Raw genomic sequence first — 27536 nt, 5'->3', positions numbered from 1 at the left:
GACTTTCACCCTGACTCCCATCCACCAGACCTCACACCCTCCTCCTTTTCTTTTGAAGATCTCTGATTCTCATGTCGTGGAAGGATGGGAGGACACGCATCCTTGGGCCTCATGACTGTGTCCTAGAAGCCACCACCATTTTCAATGGGTCCTACATTTATCCCTGGGCCATGCGTTAGACTTGTGGAAGCGGCAGCAATTTTGCAACACTGTCCGCACTCTCGCGCAGAAGAAGGACAAACCACTGTTTTGCTACCTTAACAGGGAGGGAAATGTACAGTTGAAAAGGTTTCATTTTTAAAAATGCAGCGTGTTATAATTATCCATGGCTTTTGACAAGGGAAAAATGGGTATTGTCAGTATTGCTGTGAACATTAGCGCAAGGCAAGACGCTTAGAGTTGCCTCAAACTGCAAGATAGACAGTGATTAAGTTTAATAATAACGCACTACAATTGTTAACTTGTAATCTGTCTCTTCTACATTTTGCATCTCTATGACCAATCTGTCTTTCTCAGCTTCCCTTCCCTCCGCATACATTTAGAATTCCAATTTCAGTCATATATTAGTCCACGCAATGTGTGACTGATGATATGAGCTACAGTTCTGTTATTTGTTGCTTTGCTATCGGCACCTGTCCTAAATTCTATGAAAGAATGACATTTCATTAAGCACAGTTGAATTAGAATGGCTAAGCTGGGTCTGTTTTGATTGGCATTCCTCTCAGACTCAGAAATGGTCATCTCTATCACTGCCAGTCTGAGCGATGGAAACTAGGACATTTGAAACTGGACAAGTAAGCTACGGTTTCCCTTGTAACTTTACAACCCCTAAAGCAGCCATTGGTTGTGCCAGTAGATTTGTAGGATTTTGAAAATCATACCATTACAGAGGATCTATCTGACTTCCCAGATGACTCTTTGCATTATGAATCAGATTCAAGAGACATTGTGAAAGTTGCGGTTTCCATGATGGAGTAGACACAAATGTTTAGAAAAGCCAACAAGAAGTAACAGGAATGCTTCACACTATGCTAGTGAGACCACACTTAGAATACTGCATCCAGTTCTGGTCATCACAATACAAAAAAGATATTAAAGTTTAGTTATAGTTTATTTAATTTATAGACCGCCCCCTCTCCCCGTAGGGACTCGGGGCGGTGTACAGACCATTCATAATCAAAACAATAAAAATGACATAAGACATAAGACATGAAACATAAACAACTCACACACACGGTCTGTTATAAAATCCCAAAACCAATTTAAATATTAAGAACAATTTTAAAACCCGTTAAAACCCCAATATAAAATTTAAAAAGCCATCCAGGAAGGTTTGAATAGATGTTAAATACAGTTACGATTATGGTTGTAATTAGGCCAGACCTGCTACTCGAAACAGGTGGGTCTTGAGTTTCTTGCGGAAGGAGCGGAGATCAGAGGTGGTTCTAATATCGGGGGGGAGGTCGTTCCAGAGGGTTGGGCCCATCACAGAGAAGGCCCTACTCCTAGGCACCGCCCGCCCGCACTGTTTAGCAGATGGTACCCGGAGGAGGCCCTCTCTGTGAGAGCGGATTGGTCGCAGGGATGTATGGGGTAGAATGCGATCCCGCAAATAACTAGGTCCCGAGCCATGGAGCGCTTTGAAGATGACGATCAACACTTTGAAATGCACCCGAAAGGCCACAGGTAGCCAGTGCAGCTCGCGCAGGAGAGGTGTTACATGGGAGTACTTAGTACTCCCCATAATAACCCGCGCGGCTGCATTCTGGACCAGCTGGAGACTTCGGGTGCATCTCAAGGGGAGCCCCATGTAGAGAGCGTTACAGTAATCAAGGCGAGAAGTCACTAGGGCATGAGTGACTGTGCAAAGGGCGTCCCGCTCCAGTAAGGGACGCAATTGGCGCATCAGGCGAACCTGATGGAACGCCCCCCTAGCCACGGCCGTCACATGATCATCTAGTGACAGCCGGGAATCTAGGAGGACGCCCAAATTGCGTGCCCTATCCACCGGGGGCAGTTGTACCCCCCCAATGGCCAGAGATGGAACACATTGGCTAAAGCGGGGCGCCAGTAGCCACAGCCACTCCGTCTTGGAAGGGTTGAGTTTGAGTCTGTTGTCGCCCATCCAGACCCGCACGGCTTCCAGACACCGGGACATCACCTCGACAGCTTCGTTGGGGTGGTTCGGGGTAGAAATGTATAGCTGAGTGTCATCTGCATACAGATAGCACTCAACCCCGAATCCTCGAATGATCTCACCCAGCGGTTTCATGTATGTGTTGAACAGGAGAGGGGAGAGGACCGACCCCTGTGGCACTCCACACGTGAGCGGCCTCAGGGTCGATCTCTGCTCTCCCGCCAACACACATTGCGTCCGACCGGAGAGGAAGGAGGAGAACCACCGCAAAACGGTGCCCCTCACCCCCATCCCCTCCAGCCGACGCAACAGGATACCATGGTCGATGGTATCGAAAGCCGCTGAGAGGTCTAACAGGACTAAGATGGAGGAACAGCCCCCATCCTTCGCCCTCCAGAGATCATCCACCAACGCGACCAAAGCCCTCTCCGTGCTGTGGCCCGGTCGGAAACCGGACTGGCGCGGGTCTAGATAAATAATTTCCTCCAGGTGTCGAGGGAACTGCTGCGCCACCACACTCTCGACAACCTTCGCTAAGAAGGGAAGGTTGGAGACAGGACGATAATTGGCTAACTCAACTGGGTCTAGGGAAGGCCTCTTAAGTAGAGGCCTCACCACCGCCTCCTTCAAGGCGGCTGGCAGGAACCCCTCCTCCAGCGAGGTGTTCACCAGACCCAGGAGCCAGTCACGTGTAACCTCCCAGGTTGCCAGTACAAGCCAGGAGGGACACGGGTCCAATAAACATGTGGTGGCCCGCAGTCACCCGCGTAGCCTGTCCATATCCTCGGCGGCAACAGAGTCAAACTCCTCCCAGATAGGTACCTCAAGACTTGCCTCCGGTGTCTCCTCACGATCACTGAAGGGGACCCATTCGCTCCGGATCTGAGCGATTTTGTCCTGCAGATATTCCCCAAATTCCTCTGCCCTCCCCTGTAAAGGGGCTTCCCGCGACCTCTGTGATAGGAGGGAGCGGGTCACCCGAAACAGGGCGGCAGGGCGGTTTTCTGCAGATGCAATAAGGGTGGCATAATATCGACGTTTAGCCACCCTTAGTGCCACAAGGTAGGTCCGTAAATGGGCTCTTACCTGTGTTCGGTCAGATTCGGCACGAGAGGATCTCCATCTGCTCTCTAGGCGTCTCTTGTGGCGCTTCATCACCCTCAGCTCCTCGGAAAACCAAGGGGCCAGGGTGGTTCGCTGCCACCGGAGAGGCCGCAAGGGCGCTACCCGGTCCAAGGCCCCGGCCGCCGCACTGTTCCATGCAGCCACCAGGTCCTCCGTCCGGGAGCGGGTCAGGGCAACAGGAGGTGGCCCAAGCTCCGTCTGGAACCTATCTGGTTCCATCAGTCGCCTGGGGCAGAACCATCTAAGATCCTCTGGTTCCGCCTCCCCGCGATGGGGGGTGGCGTCAGGGAAGTCCAGCCGGAGAAGCGAGTGATCTGACCATGACAGGGGAGTGATCACCTGATCCCCTATTCCCAGATCACTCTTCCATCGACCAGAGATAAAGACAAGGTCCAGCATGTGTCCTCCCTCGTGTGTGGGGCCCTGAATTATTTGGGTCAGGTCCAAGGCTGTCATGGAAGCCATGAACTCCTGAGCGACCTCGGATGATTCACCCGTCGATGGCAAGTTGAAGTCCCCCATGACTAATAGTCTAGGGGTCTCAACTGCCACCTCCGCAATCACCTCGAGGAGCTCAGGCAGGGCCGCTGAAGCATAGCGAGGAGCCAAGTATACAATCAGCAGGCCCAACTGACTCCCTGGGCCCCATCTCACACCTAGAGTCTCACATCCGGATATCTGAGGTACGATGAATTCTCTCGGTGTCAAGGCTTCCCGTATAATGACCGCTACCCCACCACCCCTACCCCGGGCACGAGGCTGATGGAATACACGGTATCCTGATGGGCACATTTCCACGAGGGGCACCCCCCCCTCGTGGCCCAACCAGGTTTCCGTGATCCCTGCAAGGTCCGGCTCCCCCTCAGAAACCAGATCATGGATGAGGGGGGCCTTATTAACAATGGACCTTGCGTTACATAACATCAGTCTCATGCCACGGCTCTGTAAACCCTGACCACCTAGGATGCGGGGGTTGGTACAAACGACTGGGCGTAACCAACGCCCCCGGTCTCCCAACCGACTGCAGGATCTTCTTCTGTCCTCGCATCTACCCCTTCCTGCGACCGTTGGAATATAGGAACCCTCTAAAGGAACGTTATACTGACTCCCCTCCCCCGCTCTGCTCCCTTCCTCCTCAGCCCCACCTGTTCGTCTGGCTCTACTCCTATTCCTGGTCTGGCTAGACCCACCCCCCGCCCTGGATCCCTTTAAAACATTTAAAAAACATTTACACAAAAACCCCTGGAGCCTCCTCTTCTTCCATCTCTCTGGATTAATACATCCGTCATCAAGGTGGGCCCTTGAAAGGGCAGAGGGCCATATTTGCGAGAGGGGGGACTCCCGCAATAAAATCAGGTCTACCCTAGAGTAAAAATAAACCATGGTTCAGCAGAGCCTCAGATCGAATTGAGGGTGCTACAGATATTAAAATTACTTTACAAAGATGTTAAAATAGGTGCTGCATACAGCACTGAGTCCAGGAGGAAAGGGAAATGCAGAGGGATATAGGGAGCCAGGGCCTGAATACTGATGGTAAAAGGCCATAAGTCCTAGGTGGGGATTATGGGTGTAGCAGACCAATCCATCAGTCTGTAGATGGTCTATAGATGGTCACAGGATGGTCAAAAGATGGTCAAAGGATGGGTGGGCAGTAGAAAAACAATAGGGAGACGATAAAAGCAGATGGTCGATAGATGGTAAATAGATGGTAAACCAGGGATAGTAACAGGGCTAATAGGCAATGATGAAGATAAAGGTAAAGGCTGCTACCATCACTCCTCCCCTCTCCTTCGCTCCAGCAGCAGCCATGGCCTCTCCCTGTATGCCTCTCCCTGTATGTCCCAATATGTCCAGCACCACAAAACGCCGAGTCGCGCTGCTCCAGCCCCAGGGCCATTTCACCAACCTCCAGTGCCTCCGACGCCTCAGCCAGCCTCCAATCCTCACGCCAGCGTTTTGGCGCTTTGGCCCTTCGTCAGGCCTCCAGGGCTCCCAGCGCCCGGCTCCACGGCCTCTCCTGGCCCAACCAGCATTGAAAATGGCTTGCATGGCTTGCATCGCTCCTGCTACGCCCAGCCACTCCGCACGTTCACACGTTCGCACACACACCAATGTCACACACTCGCCAGCCGCTTTTGTCTCAGCTTTGCCCCGCCGTCCCACGCCGCCCCACGCCATCCACGCCCGACATCTCATCAGTAGAGGTGGAGGCTGAGACGATGGAAACAGCCGCAGCAGCAGCCGGCACTGGCTCTCTCTTCTGCTCTTTGGCACTCTCACCCTCGCATTTTCGGCCAAGTTTTCAATCACCAGGTCACCCTGGGGACCCGTTTGGGTCGTGATAGAAAGCCAGGGTGACCCTCTCCAGGACCCGGCCCTTCCGGCTAACACAGGGGACCTAGTAGCATCCCTATTCACGCAGGCAAGCCCCGCACGCCTGCGGAGCTCAAGGGCAAGCCGCCATAGCTCCGGAAGCTCCTCCTCCTCAGTATACACCAACCAGCTTCTAACAAAACACACAGAAACCCTAGAAAGTGCAGAGAAGATCAATAAAGATGATAAAGAGTCAGGACGCTAAATCGTATGATGATCAGTTGAGGAAGCTAGGATAACTAGGCTATTGAAGAGAAGGAGGAAGCATGGTAAGAGGGCTTTTAAGATGTGGCTGTGTTCCCTGTGACATCTTCTTGGGAAGAGCTTAGAGTCTAAGCCTTAGACTCACAAAACCTTCCATTTGGGGGACAGCCATCCATTTGTGTGTGCTCATAATCCTAAACTCTTCCATCAGTCTCAGAGGAAGGAGAGCTCCCAGAGCAGAAATATCTCCCCACGATCCTTCACATCCTTCTGGGTAACCCACCTGCTGGATAGGAGAACGATAATTTCCTCCCCACGATGCTTCCAGCAAATGACATCCAGTGCAAATGGCTTTTTTTCTGGGTGTAACATACATAGTCCTCACTTACCATTTGACTTGTTTAGCAACCATTCAAGATTATGATGGTATATAAAAAACAATCTTTGCATTTACCACCATCACACTGTCCCCTGATCCTGTGATAGTCATTAACATGCTTCCCAACAAGCTTAAGACAAAGTTTATGTCGAAGGCAGAAATAAAATCAAAGGTAGCAGTCATTTGATGTCTCCCTCAATGTCCATGTGGATTCAGGTAATGACCAGAAGGGAAGTGAGGTCAAAAGCCTGTTGCAATAAAGTTATTTGCCAGACTTGTGAATCACAGTTGTGGTCACTAAGCGAGGACTACCCACATTCATTCATCTCCACTCTCTGTGATTTTCCTTCCTGCAGCTGATGGGGAGGAGACCAATGGGCAGTAGGGGGTCTCTCTGGATGGCTTTCCTATTAGAGAGCTGGTGTGCTGCAGTGGGGAAGGTGCTGTTGCTGGACGAGGAGTGGGGACACCCAGCTTCCAGTCCCTCCTCAGCCATGAAAGGTCCCTCAGGCTCAGCCCCACTTGATAGACCAGTACAAAGAAATCAACTTCACAGGAAGACTCCCAGGTTTTTTTTAAGTAGAGACTGAAGGTAATAAGAAAATCTTGAAAGTCTGAGTGTGTTGTGCCTCCCCCAACAACTTAAGCTCCTGCGAATTAGAGAGAGGTTTGCCTGAGCCTGTTTGTAAAATTATTTTGTTTTGTATATTACTTCAAATATTTCAAATTAAGAAAGGTATGCAGTTCAAACAAAGAGTATGGCAGCCTTTCATAGATGTTTGCATGTACTTTTACAACCCTTTGAAGTGTCACTTTGGGGAGCTTATGTTTCTTTTGCCATATATATGCAGTCACCCTCTCTTTCTAACCCCTTTTTTCTAGACTGCCACATATGTTTTCTCCAGCTTTGTCTTAATGAAAACTTTTGTGCAAGACAATTTACAGAAGCACATGGCATTTAAAAGATTTAAAATTTCTTCCGTCAGAAATAAAACAGACTGGACGTGTTTGGATGCGGTCTGAACTGCATGAATGAAGTTTGCTCCCTTGGAGTCCATGGCCTATTGATGCTCCCAGGTCCTAATTCCTTGGGAGCCACAGGAAATCGGTCATAAATGTTTAGGATGTAGAGAAGTATTTATCTCTATTGAGAGCCATACAAAAGTGCAGGAATGTGTTGATCGGCTTCGAATCTGCAAACTTAACATCCTCCAAATATTCTGCTCAGGAGTAATCAAGGCTGAATTCTTACTCTGGAAATTGGGGAGACTGATCTAGCAAGATTCTCTCCCCAATAATACAGGTAGGGAATTAATATTGCATTTTCCATTATTCTATTAACATAACCAAGCTGGCAAGCTGGCAATAACTGAGGGACTGTACATAAATAAGTGCACGATGAGCTTTTAAGGCCCAGAACCTGGTTAATTTTGAAAAGCTGGTCAAGCTTCCATCTTCAAGTTTCTGTCTCTTGCAAAACTATGCGTCCATGAGTTGTCCTGCATCCCCCAAGACAAATAACTGGCTGGAGCAATCTTTGCAGATCATTCTTTGCAGAATCAAGATCACGTGAAGTGTTAATACCACTTTATAATGCCTTGGTAAGGCCACACTTGGAATACTGCATTCAGTTCTGGTCGCCACGATGTAAAAAAGATGTGGAGACTCTAGAAAGAGTGCAGAGAAGAGCAACAAAGATGATTAGGGGACTGGAGACTAAAACATATGAAGAACGGTTGCAGGAACTAGGTATGTCTAGCTTAAGAGAAAGAAGGACTAGGGGAGACATGATAGCAGTGTTCCAATATCTCAGGGGTTGCCACAAAGAAGAGGGAGTCAAGCTATTCTCCAAGGCACCTGTGGACAGAACAAGAAGCAATGGGTGGAAACTAATCAAGGAGAGAAGCAACTTAGAACTGAGGAGAAATTTCCTGACAGTTAGAACAATTAATCAGTGGAACAGCTTGCCTCCAGAAGTTGTGAATGCCCCAACACTGGAAGTCTTTAAGAAGATGTTGGATAGCCATTTGTCTGGAACGGTATAGGGTTTCCTGCCTAGGCAGGGGGTTGGACTAGAAGACCTCCAAGGTCCCTTCCAACTCTACTATTGTATTGTATTGTATTGTATTAAAGGAGGTGCACTTTGTATGCATATTTCCCCCGGCTCTTCTTTCCTTCAGTGTAGTTCTCGCTTTTTGCATGGGGAGCTTCTTGCTCTCTTTCTGTGGAGATGAGTGACTCATCGGGAGGCCTGAATGAACAAGTTATGGATAATCATCATGGAGAAAGTCTATCGATGTGAGCCCTGAAGTCAAATACAACTTCAACACACATATTCAATTAAAAGAATCTTGCAACCGCCTTAGAGAGTCAACGTGGTTTTCAGTTTTATGTCACTCGATGGTGCGCTATAGATGGGCAACACCCGCATTAATCAACTGCAGAGCATTGGTAACTGAGGAATAAGGACTTTAAACATTTGAACAATAGATTCCTAGAGAGGATTTGGAGGAGAGGAGAACAGCAGCAGGAGAGGTTTTTCTTCTGACTCTCCGCTGAGAGGTTCTCCTGGTCTTCCCAGGGTGGAAGCAGCAGCTGAAAGGTGAGCTGCAGACAGGTGAAGGAGAGGCCAGAAGCAAGTAGGGCTGTTTTGGTTTCCCCAGGTTGTAAAAACAGAGAAGCAACGAGGCTGAAACATGTCAGCTGCTACAAATTCCTTCCCTCCCCAGATTGTTTTCCACTGGTGACGAATGCTTTAAAACTGGTGCCTGCATTTTTCTTTGTGTTGGGAGTTTTAAAAAGTCTCCTTCGTATTAAGTCCTTGTAATTATATGGCTGTGTTCTTTTCTTGGCAACAATTTGAAACTGATCGGCCAGTGATGTCTTCAGGAATTTTGTTTTTAATGCCATATCTAGCAAACAAACACAGGATTTCCTGCTGGTATGCCGTCCATGGATTAATGTGGCACAAATGTGCTTAGCCCACAACTTAAAAAATGTTATTGATCGCATTTGTGATATTCAGTTTTAGAGGTATACCTTATCGCTTATGACTCAGTCTTCAAAGCTACGGTGGTGCTTAAAAAGAAGACTTTAAAGTGTTCCTCAAAGTTGTGGCTATCACAGTTATGTGGGGATGACACTAGCTTGCACTTACGGTTGTGGTGTCCCACAGTCATGGGCTCAGCATTTGGAAGATCCACAACTGACTTCTAACAAACAAAATGAATTGGAAATTGACAGGAAGCTGCAAGTCACAGTCATGTTACATTGCACTGAGCAGACCACGGTGATTCACTTAACGACCACAGCCATATCAGATGTTGTAAATTGGGATAGTTATGTGATGTCATAATTAATGACCACGCCATTTAGGATTGGAACTTGCTAATCCCAATGGCTGTTGATAAGTGAGGAGTACCTCAATTGGGTTGTCATCCGTGTGGTTGTGGACAGTACTTCTTGCCTATTTCTTCTTTGGAGTGGTGGACTTCCATGGGCAAGCATGGTCCTTTAAATCTCACCAAGGCTCTTGGGATCATTTCACCAGTTAATCCTCCCACCCACCAACCCTGTTGCTCTACATTTAGATCAAAAAGTGTGAGTGTCCCCATATACGTATGTATGATCAGTCCCCAGCCCTTCCAGATATATTTAACTCTCTGCAGTTCTTTGACATGTTTTATTGTAATATACATGCTTTTTGCTCTTGTTTTTTTTGTTCAAATGTTATGCAGCCACTGTACAAACCTTAATTAAAGCAATCATTTTATGTGAATCTTACAGGGAAAAGGATGCCATAGAGAGCGCTGGAGAGCTGAGAATCACAAGCAGCATTAAAATGCAAAGCAAATCAAGGCAACAATCAAAATCTTATTAGCTCCTCTGGAAAACCCCAAAACTCTTCTTCTTGCCCAGCAGGTAACAGGCAAGGAGAAAAAAAAACTAAGAAGAGAGTTCTGAGCTGGACAAAATATAGTGTATCTGGAAGAAACATATCAAAATATCAAGGGTAATCATTTCCTAGTTCAGAAAAAGAGGGAAATATCTGGAAGTCAGTGGAAACAAAGAGGTCACTTGGTCAGCCAGATAAGGCAGACCATAGTGCAGGCCTTTTTCTGTGAGGAAAGGAACAGTAGTTTGACTCAAACTCCACCCAAGGAGGGATTCAGAGTATTTTTGACATCCTTGAGAATCCAAGAATATCAGTGGTAGAAATGATCCACAGTTCTGCCTATTGCAGCAAAAACCCAGATATTGTAGATCACAACTGGCTATGCCCAAGAGGATCCACACTGGAGGAAAGCCATAGCAGTGTTCCCAATGCAGCAAAAGCTTTGGTCAGAAGACTTGCTGTTCACGGAAGGACTCACACCAGAGAGGAGCCCTGTTGGCTCAATGGGTAGATTTTATGGGGAAGAAGATCCTGGCTGGTGTCGTGGTGAAGGCACCAGGTTACAGACTGAGAAATACTCTATTCCAGTCCCCACCTTGAAATGTGAAAACATCTGTTCAACTTTGGACAGTCCTAGAGCTAAAGGCAGCAAAGGAAAAGACTTGACTTTGACTGACTGACTGAAAAGGCACCAAACCAAACATCTGGTGTTAAGGGCTCAAGGATGCTGGATGAAAAGCCACTAGTTATGATTCAGTGTTAGGTTAAGCATAAAGATGCCTTCCATGAGCTATGGCATATTGAGAGGCAAAAAGTATGTCATAGTAAGTAGGGGATGTCTGGGAGACATCGATTCTGTAAATTACAGCATGTTACCCAGAAAATGTTTTGTATGCTATCTTGGGTACCTGAATGAAAAGGGAATCAATAAAATTTTGGGGTTATTTTATTCCAGATTCTGTCACACAACAGAGCTCAGAGCCAACATCATCGGAATAGAATAAAACCAGAAGGGACCTTGGAGGTCTTCTAGTCCAACCTGCTCAAGCAGGGGACCTTATACCATTTCAGAGAAGTGACTGTCCAGTCTCTTCTTAAAAACCTTCAGGGATGAAGCACCCACAACTTCTGAAGGCAAGCCGTTAATTGTCCTCACTGTTAGAAAGCTGCTCCTCAATCCCAGGTTGCTTCTGTCCTTGATTAGTTTCCGTCCATTGTTTCTTACCTTGCCTTCTGGGGCTTTGGTAAATAAGTTGACCCCCTCCTCTTTGTGGCAGCCCCTCAAATACTGGAATACTGCTGCCGTCATCATCACCATCCATATCTTATTAAATCCGCATTAAAAATGGCATTGTAGGGTGTCCTTCCAAAAAGGTTAGCCTGGTGATCAGTTAGCCATGTGGTTTGATGTTATACTATGCTATTCTATTTTGCCTTTTGTTTTTTTACAAATCCTTTTTGGAAACATTTCTTCTACCAAGTATAGATTATCACTCCCTCTCTCTTAGACCCCCAATTTCTAGCCTGCATACTTTTTCTCTCTGTGTGGTCTAAAGGAGACTTCCATGCAGGCCAATTTACAGAGGAACTTGGCATTTAGCAGATATAAAATTCTCTCCCTTGGGTATGAACATGGCATGGTGGTTGCTCTTGCATGGAGCCCTGGTCGGTAGAATTGAAGCTGGCTCACCTGGAGCATCTCTCTTGATGGTACTGCCATGTAATAAATCCTTGGGAGCCACAGGAAATCAGTCCTGAAGTTTTGGGATGTAGAGAAGCTTTGATCTCCACTGAGAGACACCGCCAAGAAAGCTGATTCTGTAATTCTATGAAAAAAAAGTTATTAACTTTTAGGGCTGAGCACATAGCTAATCTTCCCAAGGTTAAGTAACATCACATTTCACTATTTCACTTGGCTTAGTTTCAAAGGTCGATTGCTAGAAATTAAAAAAAAAAGACTTGATAGCATTTAATCAGCGAAACACTTTGCAAACGTTGTAGAGACGGGACAAGTGTGTTTTTCTCCCTCCTATCTGGAGATGGATGCCTAAAAAACAGAGAATACAGAAGGGGGAGTCCGTGGTTGATGTTAAAGGAGTTAAAACGATGGAGTATTTTATTCCTAGAAAGAATGGGAGAGAAGCGCAAAGGAACTTCCTCTTCCGGATCAATCCTGGGAGGAGAGTGGTGTGCAGAGCGGCTTTTCTATTCTTCCCATGGTCGAAGCAGCAGCTGGAAGGTGAGCGGAGGGCAGGTGGGAGGAGAGTCCTGGAAGCAGGGAAGCAACTGGGCTGAAGCATCTCAGCTGCTGCAGGTTCCTTCCCTCCCCGAATTTAAGCCCACTGGTGCTGCAGGCTGTGAAACTGGTGGCTGCAATTTTCCTCCTGGTGGGAAGATTGGAAAAGTCTCTTCCAAGTGAAGGTGGATTCTTTGGGAATGGCTTCCCTCCAGAGGTTGTGGGTGCTCCCATCACTGGAGGGTTTGGGACAGAGCTGGGAGGGACCTTGCAGGTCTTCTATACAGACGCCCTGATCAAGCAGGAGACCCAATATCATTTCAGACAAATGGCTGTCCTGTCTCTGATTAAAAGCCACCAGGGATGGAGCTGCCACAACCTCTGAAGGGAAACCCTTCCACTGGTTCACTATTCTCAGTGTCAGGACATCTCTCCTTAGTTCGAAGTTACTTCTCTCTTTGATGAGTTTCCATCCAGTTCCTTGTCCTGCCTTCAGGGGCTTTGGAGAATAGGTTGACACCCCTCCCTCTTTTGTGGCAACTCCTCAAGTATTGGAAGATGGCTATCATGTCTCCCCTAGTCCTTCCCTTCCCTAGACTAGACATACCCAATTCCTGCAACCCCTTAATTATATTTTAGCCTCCAGGCCCCTAATCCTCTTTCCCCCCATTTTAAGTATATATTCACATAATTGGTATTCTTCTTTACATTTATCATTCTTATACATTTATTATTTCATTTAATAAGTTATAATGTACAATTTTGGGTGCTTCATTTGCAATCTCTTCCTCCTTTTGTAACACCTCCTTGGTTTCCCTTTCTTTTCTCCCTCCCTCCCTTCTCTACTTTCTTCCTTCCTCCTCTCCTTCTACTCCCTTCTTCCTTTACCTTTCTCCTACTCCTGCTCTTCTTCTTCCCCTTCCTACCCTCTCTCTTTCTCTTTCTCCCCCTTCCATCCTCCTCTCCTTACCTCTTTCTTCTTTTCCCTGTGTTCCTTTCTTTCTCTCCTCCTCTCTCCCTTTCTTTTTCTATTATTGTTGGTGTATATTTCAAAACTCAGTTTATGTTTCCTTGGGATGGTATTTCCATCAGCCCAGATATAATTTTAGTATCATTTCTTATTCCCTTACCTTCACTAGTCTACCCTAGGTATGTTTCCTCCTCTTTATATCTTGTTCTTGAATATATACTTATATGTTTAATATTTTCTTTTCTGTTTTCCCCTTCTCCCCCCCCCCTTTCCATTTAATAGTGTGCCATCTGGATACTTTATCTTCTCCCTACTTTCTTTCCTAGTTTGCTTTCTCTAGCCAGTCATAGAACCTTCCCCATGTCTTGAAGTACTCCGATTCCTCTTTATCCTTTTTTTTTCATTGTCAACCTATTCATCTCTGCAAAATCTAATATTTTTTTTATTATCTCTTCGTCTGTTGGTAGCTTATTAAATTTCCAATTTTAGGCAAATACAATTCTCGCTGCTGTAATTATATGTATAATCAAATAAGTATCCTCTTTCCTGAATTTCTCTGGGATAATACCTAGTAAAAATATCTCTGGTCTAAATTCTATTTCTTGTTGTAACATTTCCTTTAACCAAAGTCTTATTTTAAACCAATATTTCCTTGCTTCTACACATGTCCACCACATGTGGTAGTATGAACCTATTGCTTGTTGACATTTCCAACATTTCGCTGACTTATCTTTAAACATCTTAGCTAGTTTTCCCGGCGATATGTGCCATCTGTAAAACATTTTGTATAAGTTTTCTTTTTAAGCTGTTGACATGGTTAATTTATAATTCCTTTCCCATAGCTGTTGCCACTTTTCTAGTTCAATCGTATGGCCAAAATTCTTTGCCCAAGTTAACATTGTATCTTTTACCACTTCTTCTTCTTCTAGCATAGTTCTTAATAGGTAGCTATATAATTCCTTGATTATTCTTTCTCCCGTTCCCATAAGTATCTTATCCAACTCCGAACTTCCTAATTTAAAACCATACTCCCCTTTATCTTTTTCATATCTTGATTGTATTTGCAATTGTGAAAATCAACCTATATCAATCCCTTGTTTTTCTAATTCTTGTTTTTTTTTTTGGCTCTCCCCTTTCTGTTAAGGTATCTTTCTAATAATATTTTTCATACTACTGATATTTGGATGTGTCAATGCTTCCATTGTTGAAAGCCACATTGGTATTTCTGAATAATGTTTCCGTTTCACTCTTTCCCATATTGCTAATAGTCCATTCCTTACATAAATGTCTTTGAAAATAGCCAAAAAAGTATGCCAACCCAGTTGCAAATCATGCCCCTCCAGTGTCAATAATCTTGTATTTCTCAATAAAATCCATTCTTTCATCCAAGCTAGATCCCCTGCTTGATAGTACAATTCCCAGTTTGGTAATCCTTGCATCTTATAACATTTTAATATTAATTCTTGCTTTTTTCCCTTGCCATATATATTTCCCCACTATTTTGTTCATTTTGTTTTGCCCATAATCCTCTTTGTTGCTCTTTTTCTGCATTCTTTCTAGAATCTCAACATCTTATTTTATGATAGGGTGACCAAACTGTCTGCAATTTTCTAAGTGTGGTCTTACTCTTTATAAAGTGGTACTAGTACTTCACATGATCTTGACTCTCTTTTAATGGTGCTTAGTACTGTGTTTCTCCGAAAATAACATATGTCCTGATAATAAGGCCATGCCACATTTTTCTGGTGGGCAAAAATATAAGTCCTCCCCCGCAAATAAGCCCACTAGATAACCCCCCACCGCCGGCCAGGCAGAGCACCGCTCACCAACCTAGCGATATCCTGAAGGTGTCAAGCCACGTGAACTGGGGGATAAGGGGGGGAGTTGATCGTGTTGCTTGGTACCTTCGGGATAGTGCTAGGTTGGTGAGCGGCGCTGTGCCCAGCTGGAGAGGGGGGTTGCCGGGCAGCTGCTCTCTAGCGAGCGGGCTCGCAAAGAGCTGGGCACAGACTCAGGGGAATATGACTGTGTTGCGCTATCGCAGCAGCGTAGCCTAGCAGCCATGAAGCAACCACGCTCATGAGCAGCCACCCAGCAAACCCCCTTTCCAGCCAGGCACAGCACCATTCACTGACCTAGGGGTATAGCCAAGCCGCGGGAGCGCCTGTTCGCCGCCACCCAGCTCTCACGGCTTTGCGCCTTCAAAATGCCAGTGAATGGCGCTCTGGAAGGCTGGAGAGGGGGGTTGCGCAAGTGGCTGTTCCACTTCCACTCGCGCACCTCCCAGCTTCACAATGTCCTGGCCCAACACTCCCTGCAGAGCCAGAGTACCTCCGCTCCTGCCGCCCCCACCCCCATCCCAGCATGGCTTTTTCGGTGGTTTCCAAACCGAGTCTTCCTGCAGTGGCCACTCTGGGCATAAGACCCTGTCTTATTTTGGGGGAAACACGGTATTGTATTGGCTTTTTTTGCTGCTGCAATACACAGCTGGCCCATATCTAAATGATTGTCCACTAGGACTTTAAGGGTCCTCTCATGGTTACTGCTTGAGCCAGATTCTACGTATTCTGTACCAGTACATTTGGTTTTTCTTGCATAAGTGTAAAACCTTATTTTTCCATTCCCATTCAATTCCCTCATCTAAGGCATTTACGAAGATATTTAATATCTTTGTAATGAAGATACTAAAACGAACATTGGGATACCCACTGCTTACTTCCCTCCGTATAGATATATTCCCATTAAGGAATACACTTTGAGTGTGGTTTGTCAGCCAGTTATGAATCTACTTGTGTGGAAGGATGTACCTAACCCAATTTTATCTAATTTGCCAAGAAGTAGGTTATGCTCTACTTTGTCAACTGCCTTACTGAGATTCAATTATATAATGTATTTGATTGGTCCTCTAATGTAGTCACTTTGTGTAAGAATGAAAAAACATTTGTTTGGAATGATCTGTTTTGACAAAGCCATGTTGACTTCTGGTTATATATTTGCTTGCTTCTAGGTGTTTGCAGATCTTTTGCAGGATCTTCCCAGGTAGTGAAGTCAGACTAATTGGCCTGTAGTTTTATGGATCCATTTTTCTCCCCTTTTTTGAAGATAGGAACTACAGCAGGTATTTTCCAATCTATCGATAGTTCCTTGGTGTGTGAAGATCTTTGAAAGATATAATCATGGAGCCATCTTCTCCATGACAGAATATCAGACGGTACTGGAGAGCTTCATAGGCACGGTGCATTTCACTGTTTTCTCTGCTGTGGAGAACAATATATCTCTCCTCAAAATCCTGGCCGACAATGAGAACAGCCACTTCTGTAGTCATGGGGGCATTGAAATGACCTCTGTGCTCTCCAGAAAACTTCCTATCGGCATTAATTACCACTTGGAAGTCCTTGTGGCCCTTAGGAACAGACTCAACAGCACCCTTAACTTCCAGAATATACTTGTGTTCTCGCAGCAACTTCTGCAGTTGGCTAACCAGTTGTGGATTAACGCCTGAGTAGATTCCACAACGGATGTCTCTCTCATTGTCATCAACACCAACAAAGTATATCTGGGGAAATGAAGGCTCTGCTGAGACCCTGCCATAATACTCCCTATCCTGTGGTAGATCTGCCCCTGCACTTTGAATGTTGGCATAACATTTCCCTCCTTCACCTCTCTGACTCCAAAATATGTCATTTGGAAGGCATCCATTGTACTTCCAGACAGCAGAAAGTGCTTTACCATTGGATGCTGGTGGGTGAGAAGGCTGTGTAAGGTTCATGGTATGGCTGAAGGGGAGGGAGGTGCACCATCATTGTAGCACATCCCGGGACTCTCATCCTGTGATTCCAAAGCACAGCACGACTGCCTGCGCATGGCGGCAAACCGATAAGGCTTGTGGTTTGGCTGGGACCGTTGTGGCATGCGTGAATGGTGGGTGGAGTCGCGGAAAGGTTTAAACGGTGGAGGGGAGCGCTGGGCTTCAGCCTTGACTTCATCTCACTATATCTTATCACTGGGTGTTTGTCGGATTGTGCCGGAGCGTGGAAGATATAAAAATACACACCGAGAATTGTGTAATTTATTGTTTTATTTCTGCTTCACCGAACAGGAACCTGACATAGAGCACGGCACCAAGCACAGGGTAACCTGTGTCCGAGATCAACAACCTTGTCCCTGGAGTAATCAATCTGAGGTTCATATTTAAAAGCAGAGAAATAGTAATTAGTCCAAGGCATTGATCTCATATGTGACTGATTAGCATAGGGGTTATTAGATGTATACCTTTCTACTGACTTAGGGATAAGTTTGACGATACTTGTGTGCAGCTTTCCTTACTTGTGGAAGCATTGTAAATATTTTTCTGCATTTTGCCTCTTTTCCCCTTAACTGGTGTTACACTAGGAGGAACAGATTCGTCTGAACTGAGGAATAAAATAAGAATCCATTAATATTCACGTGGCTAGCGTCCTGTCAGTGTGTGAGAGATTTGAGGTGTGTTTTGAAACTCAAACAGTATTTGCTGTGTGAGCAAGAAGGAGAAAGGAAGGAGTCTGGATGTGGCTTAGCTCAACTGTTCTGTAGTAAATCTGCTTGCTGCTGTGAAAGTGAAAGTGAAACTCCTTTTTTGAGGTGGGGAGGAGGAGTAGAACTTTAGCATCAAAGCTTGGAACTCATTTCTTTTCAGGAGGGGAGGGAGAGTAGAACTCCTTAGAGGGCTAGTTTGAAAGTGAAACAGTATTTGCTGTGTGAGCAAGGAGACACGAAGGAGCCTGGCTGTTAGGTAGCTCAACTGTTCTGTAGTAACGCTGCTTCCTGCTGTGAAAGTTAAACTGAAACTGAATTTCCTCTCCTCTGCTTGTGTTTTGCATTTGCAACAGATTTCTTTTCTCATTAGGAGTGGGAGTAGAACTCATTAGCATGAGAGCGTGTTAATAATAATATAGGAAATACTAATGCTCTGATGGTCATTTCGAAAAATCCTTTCTTAGTGACCACCTAGAAGCCAAGAGGAACATACGTGGAAAATTTGAGGTTTGTAGGCTTTACAGTTCTGGAGATTTTGTGATAATGCATGAGTGGTATTTTGCTTTTATATATATAGATTTTCCAGTATTTCCCACACTCCTTGCATTGTTTTCTCCTTTAGTATTTTCATCCATGAAATTTTGCTTAGGCTCTGAATTTCTTAAAATCAGCTCTTCCAAAGTTTAAGACACTTGTTGGATTATATTCTATTGCTTGTGTTTGCATTATATTGAATTCCAGTAAGACGTGGTCACTCATCCAAGGTTCCGACAATTTCAACTCCTTCTATCGCTTCTGTATTAGTAAGAATTAGGTCGAATATAGTTTTTCCGCTAGTTTCTTCCCCTACCTTTTAGATGACAAAGTTGTCAGCTAAGTTGGTTAGATGTTAGCCCCTGCCAGCTCAAAGGCCTGGAGCTGCCATTCTGGGGAGAAAACTTGGCCAGCTGCCAAGACTCACCATCCCGCCTACACAAGCTGAAGAAACTCCTGCTAACAATCCATGATTAATTGCTGGGTGGTTTCGCTCTGGGCCACAAGGTGATGGGTGTGCGCACCAGTGGGGTGCGGCTTATCTTAATTACCAATGTAGCTATAAAAGATGGTGGGAAGCACAGGGTGGCAGCTCCGACAATTTATTCATTGCTTTAGTGCTTTGTTGGTCAGTTCCTGCCGAAGGAAGAATACAACCTGCATTTACAAACCGTTTCTGTGTTTGGCTGGTTTTACTAACACTTCGGAACCTGACAGTTTGTCGGAGCTCCCACCATGGCTGAAGGTACAGTGCTTGGGTTGGAGGCTGTGGGCTTGGAGGAGTCTGCCGTGGGCACTGATACAACTGTGCTGGAGGCTGTGTCAGGGCCAGCAGGAGAGGCACCATTGGATATAAGGTCTGACTACTTGGTGGCATGGAAGCCTACAGCAGAACCTCCAGAGGCCGATGTGGATCAAGCCCATGCAGGGGATTTGTATCTGGGCTTGCCAGCAGCTCAGGACCACAGAGGCTTACCACCCCATACTCTCCAGTTCACCTTTTTTGAAACCTATTTTGCCCAATGGCATGAAAGACGCAGCTCAGATGACGATTGGAGTTACACCATCGCGGTGGAGAGCCCAACTCTACAGATGCTGCAGGAGAGGTTTGGGGCAGTGGGCTTCCGAGATAATGGATGTGGCAGTGGTTGGAGAGGGTCCCTGGAACATGGATCCCAACAGGCAGGGGGAGTCATTGGACTGTCCAGCATAACCAATCCAGAACAGTATGGTGCCCAAGGGGTCGCAAGAGTAGGAGATCAGCAGCCTGGCCTTGGTTTACCCCAAGATGCCCGCGACACCTGTGAGAGACTAGCGTTGCGAGAGAGCTATGCACCTCACCCTCTCCTTACCCAGAGTGGGTCTAGCTGGTTATGGGTCCAGAGTGATGGGTTGCTGGGACCCACCGGCAATACAGGCTACATTTGACGGTAGCCCAGGACGAGTGGCCTTCTTCTTAGGCCAGGTGTTAAATCACATGGATTGTTACAGCCATATGTATACATCGCAGTGGGACATGGTGATGGCCGTGATGGCAGTGACGGATGGAGAGGCTGCTGACTGGGTGGCTGATCTGTATTGGGATCATACTGTGGAACTCACAGATATTGGTCTGTTCCTGATGGCACTGCGGGAGAGGTTTGAAGAAACCACCAGGATCCAGCGGGCGGAAGCAGAATTGCGGGCTACAAGGCAACAAGGGAAGCCAGTAGCTGAATACATCAGAGAGTTCCGGCATCTGGCAGCAAAGTGAGGATGTGGCCAGAGAGGTTGGTGATGCATTACTTAAAGACCAGTCTTGACTGAACACTATGCTGGGCCTGCATCTACAGAGGGTTGCCACCTAGTCTGACTGCATGGTTCCAGGCCCCCACGGAATTAGCTATAGAATTCCATGAGGATAGGGGTAGGCGAGAACAAAGACTGCAACAGATGCGTCGTATCAGAGTTGTCCTGAAAACCCCGCAACCCACAGCAGTTTCCAGGGGGTAACCTCCATCCCTGATGGCAGCTGGTCTGACAACATCCATCTGGCCACCCATAACATGTTTTCAAAGCAGGAGGCCGGGGCATAGACCGGCAGTCTGCCATGAGATCGATCCTACAGCATCTATGAGCATACCAAGGGAAAAAAAGATGTTGGCCAGGAAGAGCATGAGGGGCAGCCAGGAGAAGTCACACAGGGCGAGTCAACCGGTTCCTATACCAGTTGACTCCAACCCATCGGGTGATATGCCCAATGCCAGTGGAAGAGACTGGGAGGAGGGTTCCGACCCAATGATAACCAAGCCTATCAAACCATTTGTGATACAGGTAGTGGTGGAAGCGACCAGGCAATAATACAATACAATAATACAATAGTAGAGTTGGAAGGGACCTTGGAGGTCTTCTAGTCCAACCCCCTGCCTAGGCAGGAAACCCTATACCGTTTCAGACAAATGGCTATCCAACATTTTCTTAAAGATTTCCAGTGTTGGAGCATTCACAACTTCTGGAGGCATTTTCTGTTCCACTGATTAATTGTTCTAACTGTCAGGAAATTTCTCCTCAGTTCTAAGTTGCTTCTCTCCTTGATTAGTTTCCACCCATTGCTTCTTGTTCTACCCTCAGGTGCCTTGGAGAATAGTTTGACTCCAAGGCAACGACAGTGTACAGCCCTGATTGATTCAGGGTGCACTTGGTACTTAATGAATGCCACAGTTGCTGATAATCTGGGGGTGAGCCTCAGGAAGTTGTCCGTTTCACACAGGACAGGTTGGTATTGGAGGGCCAACCAGCCACACATGCAACTGATCAGGTGGTATTGCAGATAGGGCCCCATCAGGAGGTCTTGCAGTTTGTAATTCTTCCCAACATTACGGAGGAGATTGTACTAGGCCTGGCATGGTTGGACAAATGGGGACCCAAGATATTTGGGTGGTGGTTGTAGGCATCTCAGAATAGGCCTCGGTCCTGACCCCCCTCCTCATGAGGTGCAAACCACATCCCAGGCCCAGTGGGATTGCAAGCTACAGTGCCGTTGGTACATACACCTGGGGAAGAGCGATTCCCTCAGGTATATGCAGACTTGCGAGATGTATGCAGCGAACAGAAATGTGATACTTTGCCCCCTCACCGCCCCACAGTTTGTGCCGTGGAACTGCTCCCCGGGGCTCATGCTGCATGAGCATCTATATCAAGGGGTGCTACTCTATTTAGACGATATCCTTATATATACATCAAGACCATGGAGGAACATGTAACTCTTGTAGGTCAAGTGCTTAAAAAGCTGCTGGACACTCATTTATACATTAAATTGTCTAAATGTGAATTCCACAGGATACAATTGGATTACCTTGGGTTCCGTATTTCACCTAAAGGGGTGGAGATGGACCCGCGAAGACCAAAACTTTTGGTCATGGGGGACTTTAACTTGCCATCGGTAGGGGAAACATCCAAGGTAGCTCAGGAGTTCATGGCTTCCATGACAGCCATGGACCTGACCCAAGTAGTTCAGGGCCCCACTCACGAGGGAGGTCACACACTGGACCTTATTTTTATCTCTGGCCAGTGGAGGAGTGATCTGGGAGTAGGAGATTTAGTTGTTGCACCCTTGTCATGGTCAGATCACTCACTTCTCCGACTTGACTTTCCATCCGATACCCCCCATCGCGGGGAGGCGGAACCGGAATGTCCTAGATCAGGGGTGGGGAACTGTGGCTCTTTTGCGACTTGTGGACTTCAACTCCCAGAATTCCTGAGGCAGCTATGTTGGTTCTGGAATTCTGGGAGTTGAAGTCCACAAGTCGCAAAAGAGCCACAGTTCCCCACCCCTGTCCTAGATGGTTCCGCCCCAGGCGCCTGATGGAGCCTGATAAGTTCCAGACAGAGCTTGGGCCATGTCCTGTAGCCCTGACCCGCGCCCGGATGGAGGACCTAGTGGCTGCATGGAATAGTGCGGCCGCTGGAGCCTTGGACCAGGTTGCGCCTTTGCGGCCTCTCTCGCGGCAGCGATCCACCCAGGCCCCTTGGTTCACCGAGGAGCTGAGGGTGATGAAGCGCCGAAAGAGACGCCTAGAGAGCAGATGGAGATCGTCACGCTCTGAATCTGACCGATCACAGGTGAGAGCCCATTTACGGACTTACCTTGTGGCATTGAGAGTGGCCAAACGTCAGTATTGTGCCACTCTTATTGCGTCCGCAGATAACCGCCCTGCCGCCCTGTTTAGGGTGACCCGCTCCCTCCTTTTTCAGAGGCCACGGGAAGCCCCATTACAGGGTAGAGCAGAGGAGTTTGGGGAATATCTGCAGGACAAAATCACTCAGATTCGCAGCGAGTGGGTCCCCTTTAGTGGTCCAGAAGAGACGTCGGAGGTGGGTCTTGAGGGATTAGGCTGGGAGGAGTTTGACTCTGTTACTTCCGATGATATGGACAGGTTGCGTGGGCGACTGCGAGCCACCACATGTTTACTGGACCCGTGTCCCTCCTGGCTTATACTGGCATCCTGGGAGGTTACACGAGGCTGGCTCCAGGAACTAGTTAACGCTTCTCTTAGAGAGGGGTTCTTGCCGGCCGTCTTAAAAGAGGCGGTGGTGAGGCCCCTACTCAAGAAGCCTTCCCTGGACCCGGCTATATTGTCTAATTATCGTCCCGTCTCCAACCTTTGCTTTTTGGCGAAGGTTGTAGAGAGTGTGGTGGCACAACAGTTCCCACGCCACCTGGAAGAAATGGATTATCTAAACCCATGCCAGTCCGGTTTCCGGCCCGGCCACAGCACGGAGACGGCTTTGGTCACATTGGTGGATGATCTCTGGAGGGCCAGAGATGGGGGCTGTTCCTCCATCCTGGTCCTATTAGACCTCTCGGCGGCTTTTGATACCATCGACCATGGTATCCTATTGCATCGCCGGAGGGGCTGGGGGTGAGGGGCACCGTTTTGCGGTGGTTCTCCTCCTACCTCTCTGGCCAAGCGCAGTGTGTGTTGACTGGGGGGCAGAGGTCGACCCTGAGGCCGCTCACCTGCGGAGTGCCCCAGGGGTCGGTCCTCTCACCTCTCCTGTTCAACATATATATGAAGCCGCTGGGCGAGATCATCCGTGGATTCGGGGTAGACTACCATCTGTACGCTGACGACACCCAGCTGTACATTTCTACCCCGAACCACCCCAACGATGCCGTCGAAGTGATGTCCCGGTGTCTAGAAGCCGTGCGGATCTGGATGGGAGGTAACAGACTCAGGCTCAACCCATCCAAGATGGAGTGGCTGTGGTTACCGGCACCCCGGTTCAACCAGCTATGTCCATCACTGGCCATTGGGGGCGTACAGCTGGCCCCCATGGATCGGGTTCACAATTTGGGCGTCCTCCTAGATGCCCAGCTGTCAATGGACGACCATGTGACGGCCGTGGCAAGGGGGCTGTTTCACCAGGTTCGCCTGGTGCACCAGTTGCGTCCCCTATTGGACCGGGATGCCCTCCACACAGTCACCCATGCACTTGTGACGTCTCGGCTGGACTACTGTAATGCTCTCTACATGGGGCTCCCCCTGAGATGCACTCGAAGGCTGCAGCTAGTTCAGAATGCAGCCGCGCGGGTTGTTGCGGGAGGCTCGAGGTACTCCCACGTAACACCTCTCCTGCGCGGGTTACACTGGCTACCTGTGGCTTTTCGGGTGCGTTTCAAGGTACTGGTTATCATCTTTAAAGCACTCCATGGCACAGGACCAAGGTACTTGCGGGATCGTATCCTACCCCATACATCCCTTCGACCGATCCGCTCTCACAGGGAGGGGCTCCTCCGGGTGCCGTCCATGAGGCAGTGCCAGCGGGCGACACCCAGGAGTAGGGCCTTCTCTGTGATGGGCCCGACCCTCTGAAATGACCTCCCCCGTGACATCAGAACAATCACTGATCTCCGCTCCTTCCGTAAGATGCTCAACACCCACCTGTTTAGTTTAGCGGGCCTGGCCTAATCCCGATCTAGTCCCTCAATTCTGTACTTTAAAATTTTTGGGGTTGTTTTAAGCTAATTTTTAACTTTTATTACCCTGTACAGCCTTATAGTTTAATTGGTTTTTAAGTGTATCTATTTTATATTAGGTTTTAATGTGGTGTCTGTACACCGCCCTGAGTCCCTTTGGGGAGAGGGGGCGATCTATAAATTTAATAAAATAAAATAATAATAAAATAAAATAAATAAATAAAAGGCAGTATTGGACTGGCAGGCTCCTAAAACCTGCAAGCAGTTACAGAGTTTTTTAGGCTTTGCCAATTTCTATCGGTAGTTCATCCCGTACTTTGCCCAAGTGGCCCTTCCACTAACTGACCTCTTTTGCACCAAACATCTCATGACAAACCCTTGACCAGGAAGCCCAGTTGTGTGGATAACACCATGTCAGAAAGTGTTTGATCATCTGAAGTCCTTGTTTGCACAAGAGCCAGTATTGAAACATCCAGAGCCCACTAAGCCATTTGTGGTTCAGGCAGGCGCCAGTGATGTGGCAGTGGCTGCAGTCCTCTTACAAAAGAACAATGAAGGATCCTACAGCCGTGTGCCTACACCTCGACGGAACTTGACAGGGACCGAACACAACTGGCCCATTTGGGAGAAGGAGGAATTTGCGGTCCGGTGGGCCCTGTTGACGTGGTGGCATTTACTAGAAGGCGGAGAGATACCCTTCGAGGTCTGGACGGACCACAAGAATTTGGAGGTCCTCCAGACCCCGCAAAGATTGTCACCAAAATAAGTTAGATGGACCTTGTATTTTCGGCGATTCAACTTCCACTTAAAATATATACCAGGGGGAAGAACTTCTTAGCTGATGCCCTCTCCCGCAAACCACAGTATCATAATAAAAGGGAGGATCTAGTACAGGCTATCATCCCGGCCTCACAGCCTAGGGTGTTAGCCGCTCAACAGGCCCCATCAGCACCAAACTTGTGTGCCCAGGGCGAGGACCTCTCCAGAGCAATCAAAGCAGCACTCCCAGTGGACCCGTGATTTCAAGAAAATCAAACTTTATTGACATAGTGAGAGGGCTTTGCCTGGAAGGGGTCGAAGTTATATGTACCAAGTGTGGTACGGATGTCCGGGCTGCAGCACAGCCACGACGTTTGCACGGCTGGACATTTTGGGTTCCTCAACACTCTGCATTTAGTAAATCGCCAGTTCTGGTGGCCCCCACATGAAGAGGGACATAAAGGAATATATAAGGGGTTGTGTTGTTTGCACTACCATGAAGGCCCAGCCTGGACGGCCTCCTGAACTTTTACAGAAGGTGGCAGATCCAATTCGGCCATGGGAACAGATAGCCATGGCCTTCGTCATGGATTTACTGGACAGCCATGGGAACAAGATCATTTGGATGATAATAGACCTGTTCTCCAAGCAGGCTCATTTTGTAGCATGTACCAGCCTTCCATCTGCTAGGAAGCTGGCCAAACTGTTTTATTGCCCATGTCTATAGACTCCATGGCATCCCCAAAAGGATAATTTCAGACAGGGGAGTGCAATTCACTACCTGGTTCTGGTGTAGATTCGTGGCAATGGTGGAGTGTTCACAGGGACTTAGTACAGCCTTCCACCCAGAGACAAATGGTGCAGCGGAGAGGGCAAACGCGTTGGTGGAGCACTACTTGAGATGTTATGTCCAGTTCCAACAGACTGATTGGGCTGAACTCCTCCCCTTTGCAGAAGTTGCATATAACAATGCAGTGCACAAAAGTACGGGGTTTATCCCATTCAGTGTGGCCACAGGGCAGTAGTTCATCCCAATTCCGGAGTGTCCTCAAGTGCACCCAGATGACACGACCTCGCAGGAGTGGCCAGGATACAAAAAGTTTGGAAAGTGGTGAGGGATGCGTTGTGTCACTCTTTTGCCACATATAAAAAGAATGTCGATAAAAGGCGGAAGGCGCAAGGACTTTTCCGTGTAGGCCAGAGGGTATACCTCTCCACTAAACATCTCAGACTGCCGTTGCCATGTAAGAAACTTGGGCCCAAATTCATTGGGCCTTTCCCAATCCTGCAAGTTATTAACCCAGTAACAGTACAGCTAAGACTCCCCCCTCTACTGGGGAAAACACATCCAGTCTTCCACTGCAGCCTGCTTCGATTAATTCAGGCCTCTGATATCAGAGGAGACCCACTACGGCCGTCAGCCCCAGCTACTGTAGATAGGGAACAGCACTATATAGTACAAGATATACTAGATTCTAAGTGGCACAGAGGATGGTTACAATACCTTATTTTATGGAAAGATTATCCCCTGTATGAGGCATCTTGGGTTCATAGCAAAGACTGTAGGGCACCCCACCTGGTAGTGAGATTCCACCACAGACATCCCACAAAAACGGGGGAAAGGGGTCCTTCAACTCCTAACTAACTGCAATTCGTAGCTCCCCAGATACTGTCTCCATGGTAGGGGGCCGCATGTCAGCTACGGCCAGCTCAGAGGCCTGGAGCTGCCATTCAGGGGAGAAGACTGGGCCACCTGACAAGACTCACCATCTCACTTACACAAGCTGAAAAAACTCCTGCTACTATTCCATGATTAATTGCTGGGTGGTTTCGCTCTGGGCCACAAGGTGATGGGTATGTGCACAAGCGGGGTCCTGCTTATCTTAATTACCAATGTAGCTATAAAAGATGGTGGAAAGCACAGGGTGACAGCTCTGACAATTTATTCATTGCCTTAGTGTTTTGTTCGTCAGTTCATGCCGAAGGAAGAATACAACCTGCATTTACAAAACGTTACTGTGTTTGGCTGCTTTCACTAACACTTCGATCTCCTACCTGCTGTAGACTTTGTCTCCCAGTTGATATCATAGTAGTGAACGTCTCCCATTATAACTTGATGTTGTCCTTTTATATAATTTATAATCCACATGTTTATTGAAAATGACAGATGAATAAAATTTACAAGTTTTTTATTTCTATGTTTTGCCAATAAGTTTCGTATTTCTTGTCCCATCCATGTATAAACCAGGTTCAATTGTGCTTAATCTATCTTGTTTGCACAGGTAGTCCTCACTTACCACTTCTTCCATGTTACTATGGCACAGTAGAAGCAGATGTGCACCTAGTCCACAAAATTTTTGGTAATCCTAGGACTTGTTCCGTGACCGCATGTCAGCAGTGACTGGTTTTGACGGTGCAGGAAAAGGATTGCACCAATTTGGGTTCTGCCA

General features: G+C 47.3%; 2 protein-coding genes across 2 annotated transcripts in view; both read left to right on the top strand.

Moving 5' to 3' along the window:
• Positions 1–11062, top strand: part of LOC309384280 (uncharacterized protein) — a 38839-nt gene extending 27777 nt beyond the window's left edge. Inside the window, exon 3 of the mRNA XM_081937593.1 lies at positions 10005–11062. Within this exon, the coding sequence (XP_081793719.1) occupies positions 10005–10058 (54 nt within the window). The 3' untranslated portion in view covers positions 10059–11062. The remainder of the gene's footprint in view (positions 1–10004) is intronic.
• Positions 11063–12327: 1265 nt separating this feature from the next.
• Positions 12328–27536, top strand: part of LOC309384254 (uncharacterized protein) — a 34240-nt gene continuing 19031 nt past the window's right edge. The window contains exons 1-2 of the mRNA XM_081937521.1: positions 12328–12352; positions 17419–17502. The gene's annotated coding sequence lies outside the window, so the exon portion shown is untranslated. The remainder of the gene's footprint in view (positions 12353–17418; positions 17503–27536) is intronic.

The sequence above is a fragment of the Natrix helvetica genome (genome assembly GCF_964273705.1).
Source record: "Natrix helvetica genome assembly, chromosome: 1".
Classification (NCBI taxonomy): domain Eukaryota; kingdom Metazoa; phylum Chordata; class Lepidosauria; order Squamata; family Natricidae; genus Natrix; species Natrix helvetica.
The sequence above is the reverse complement of the archived record's forward strand: the minus strand, read 5'-3'. Positions and strand labels throughout refer to the sequence as shown.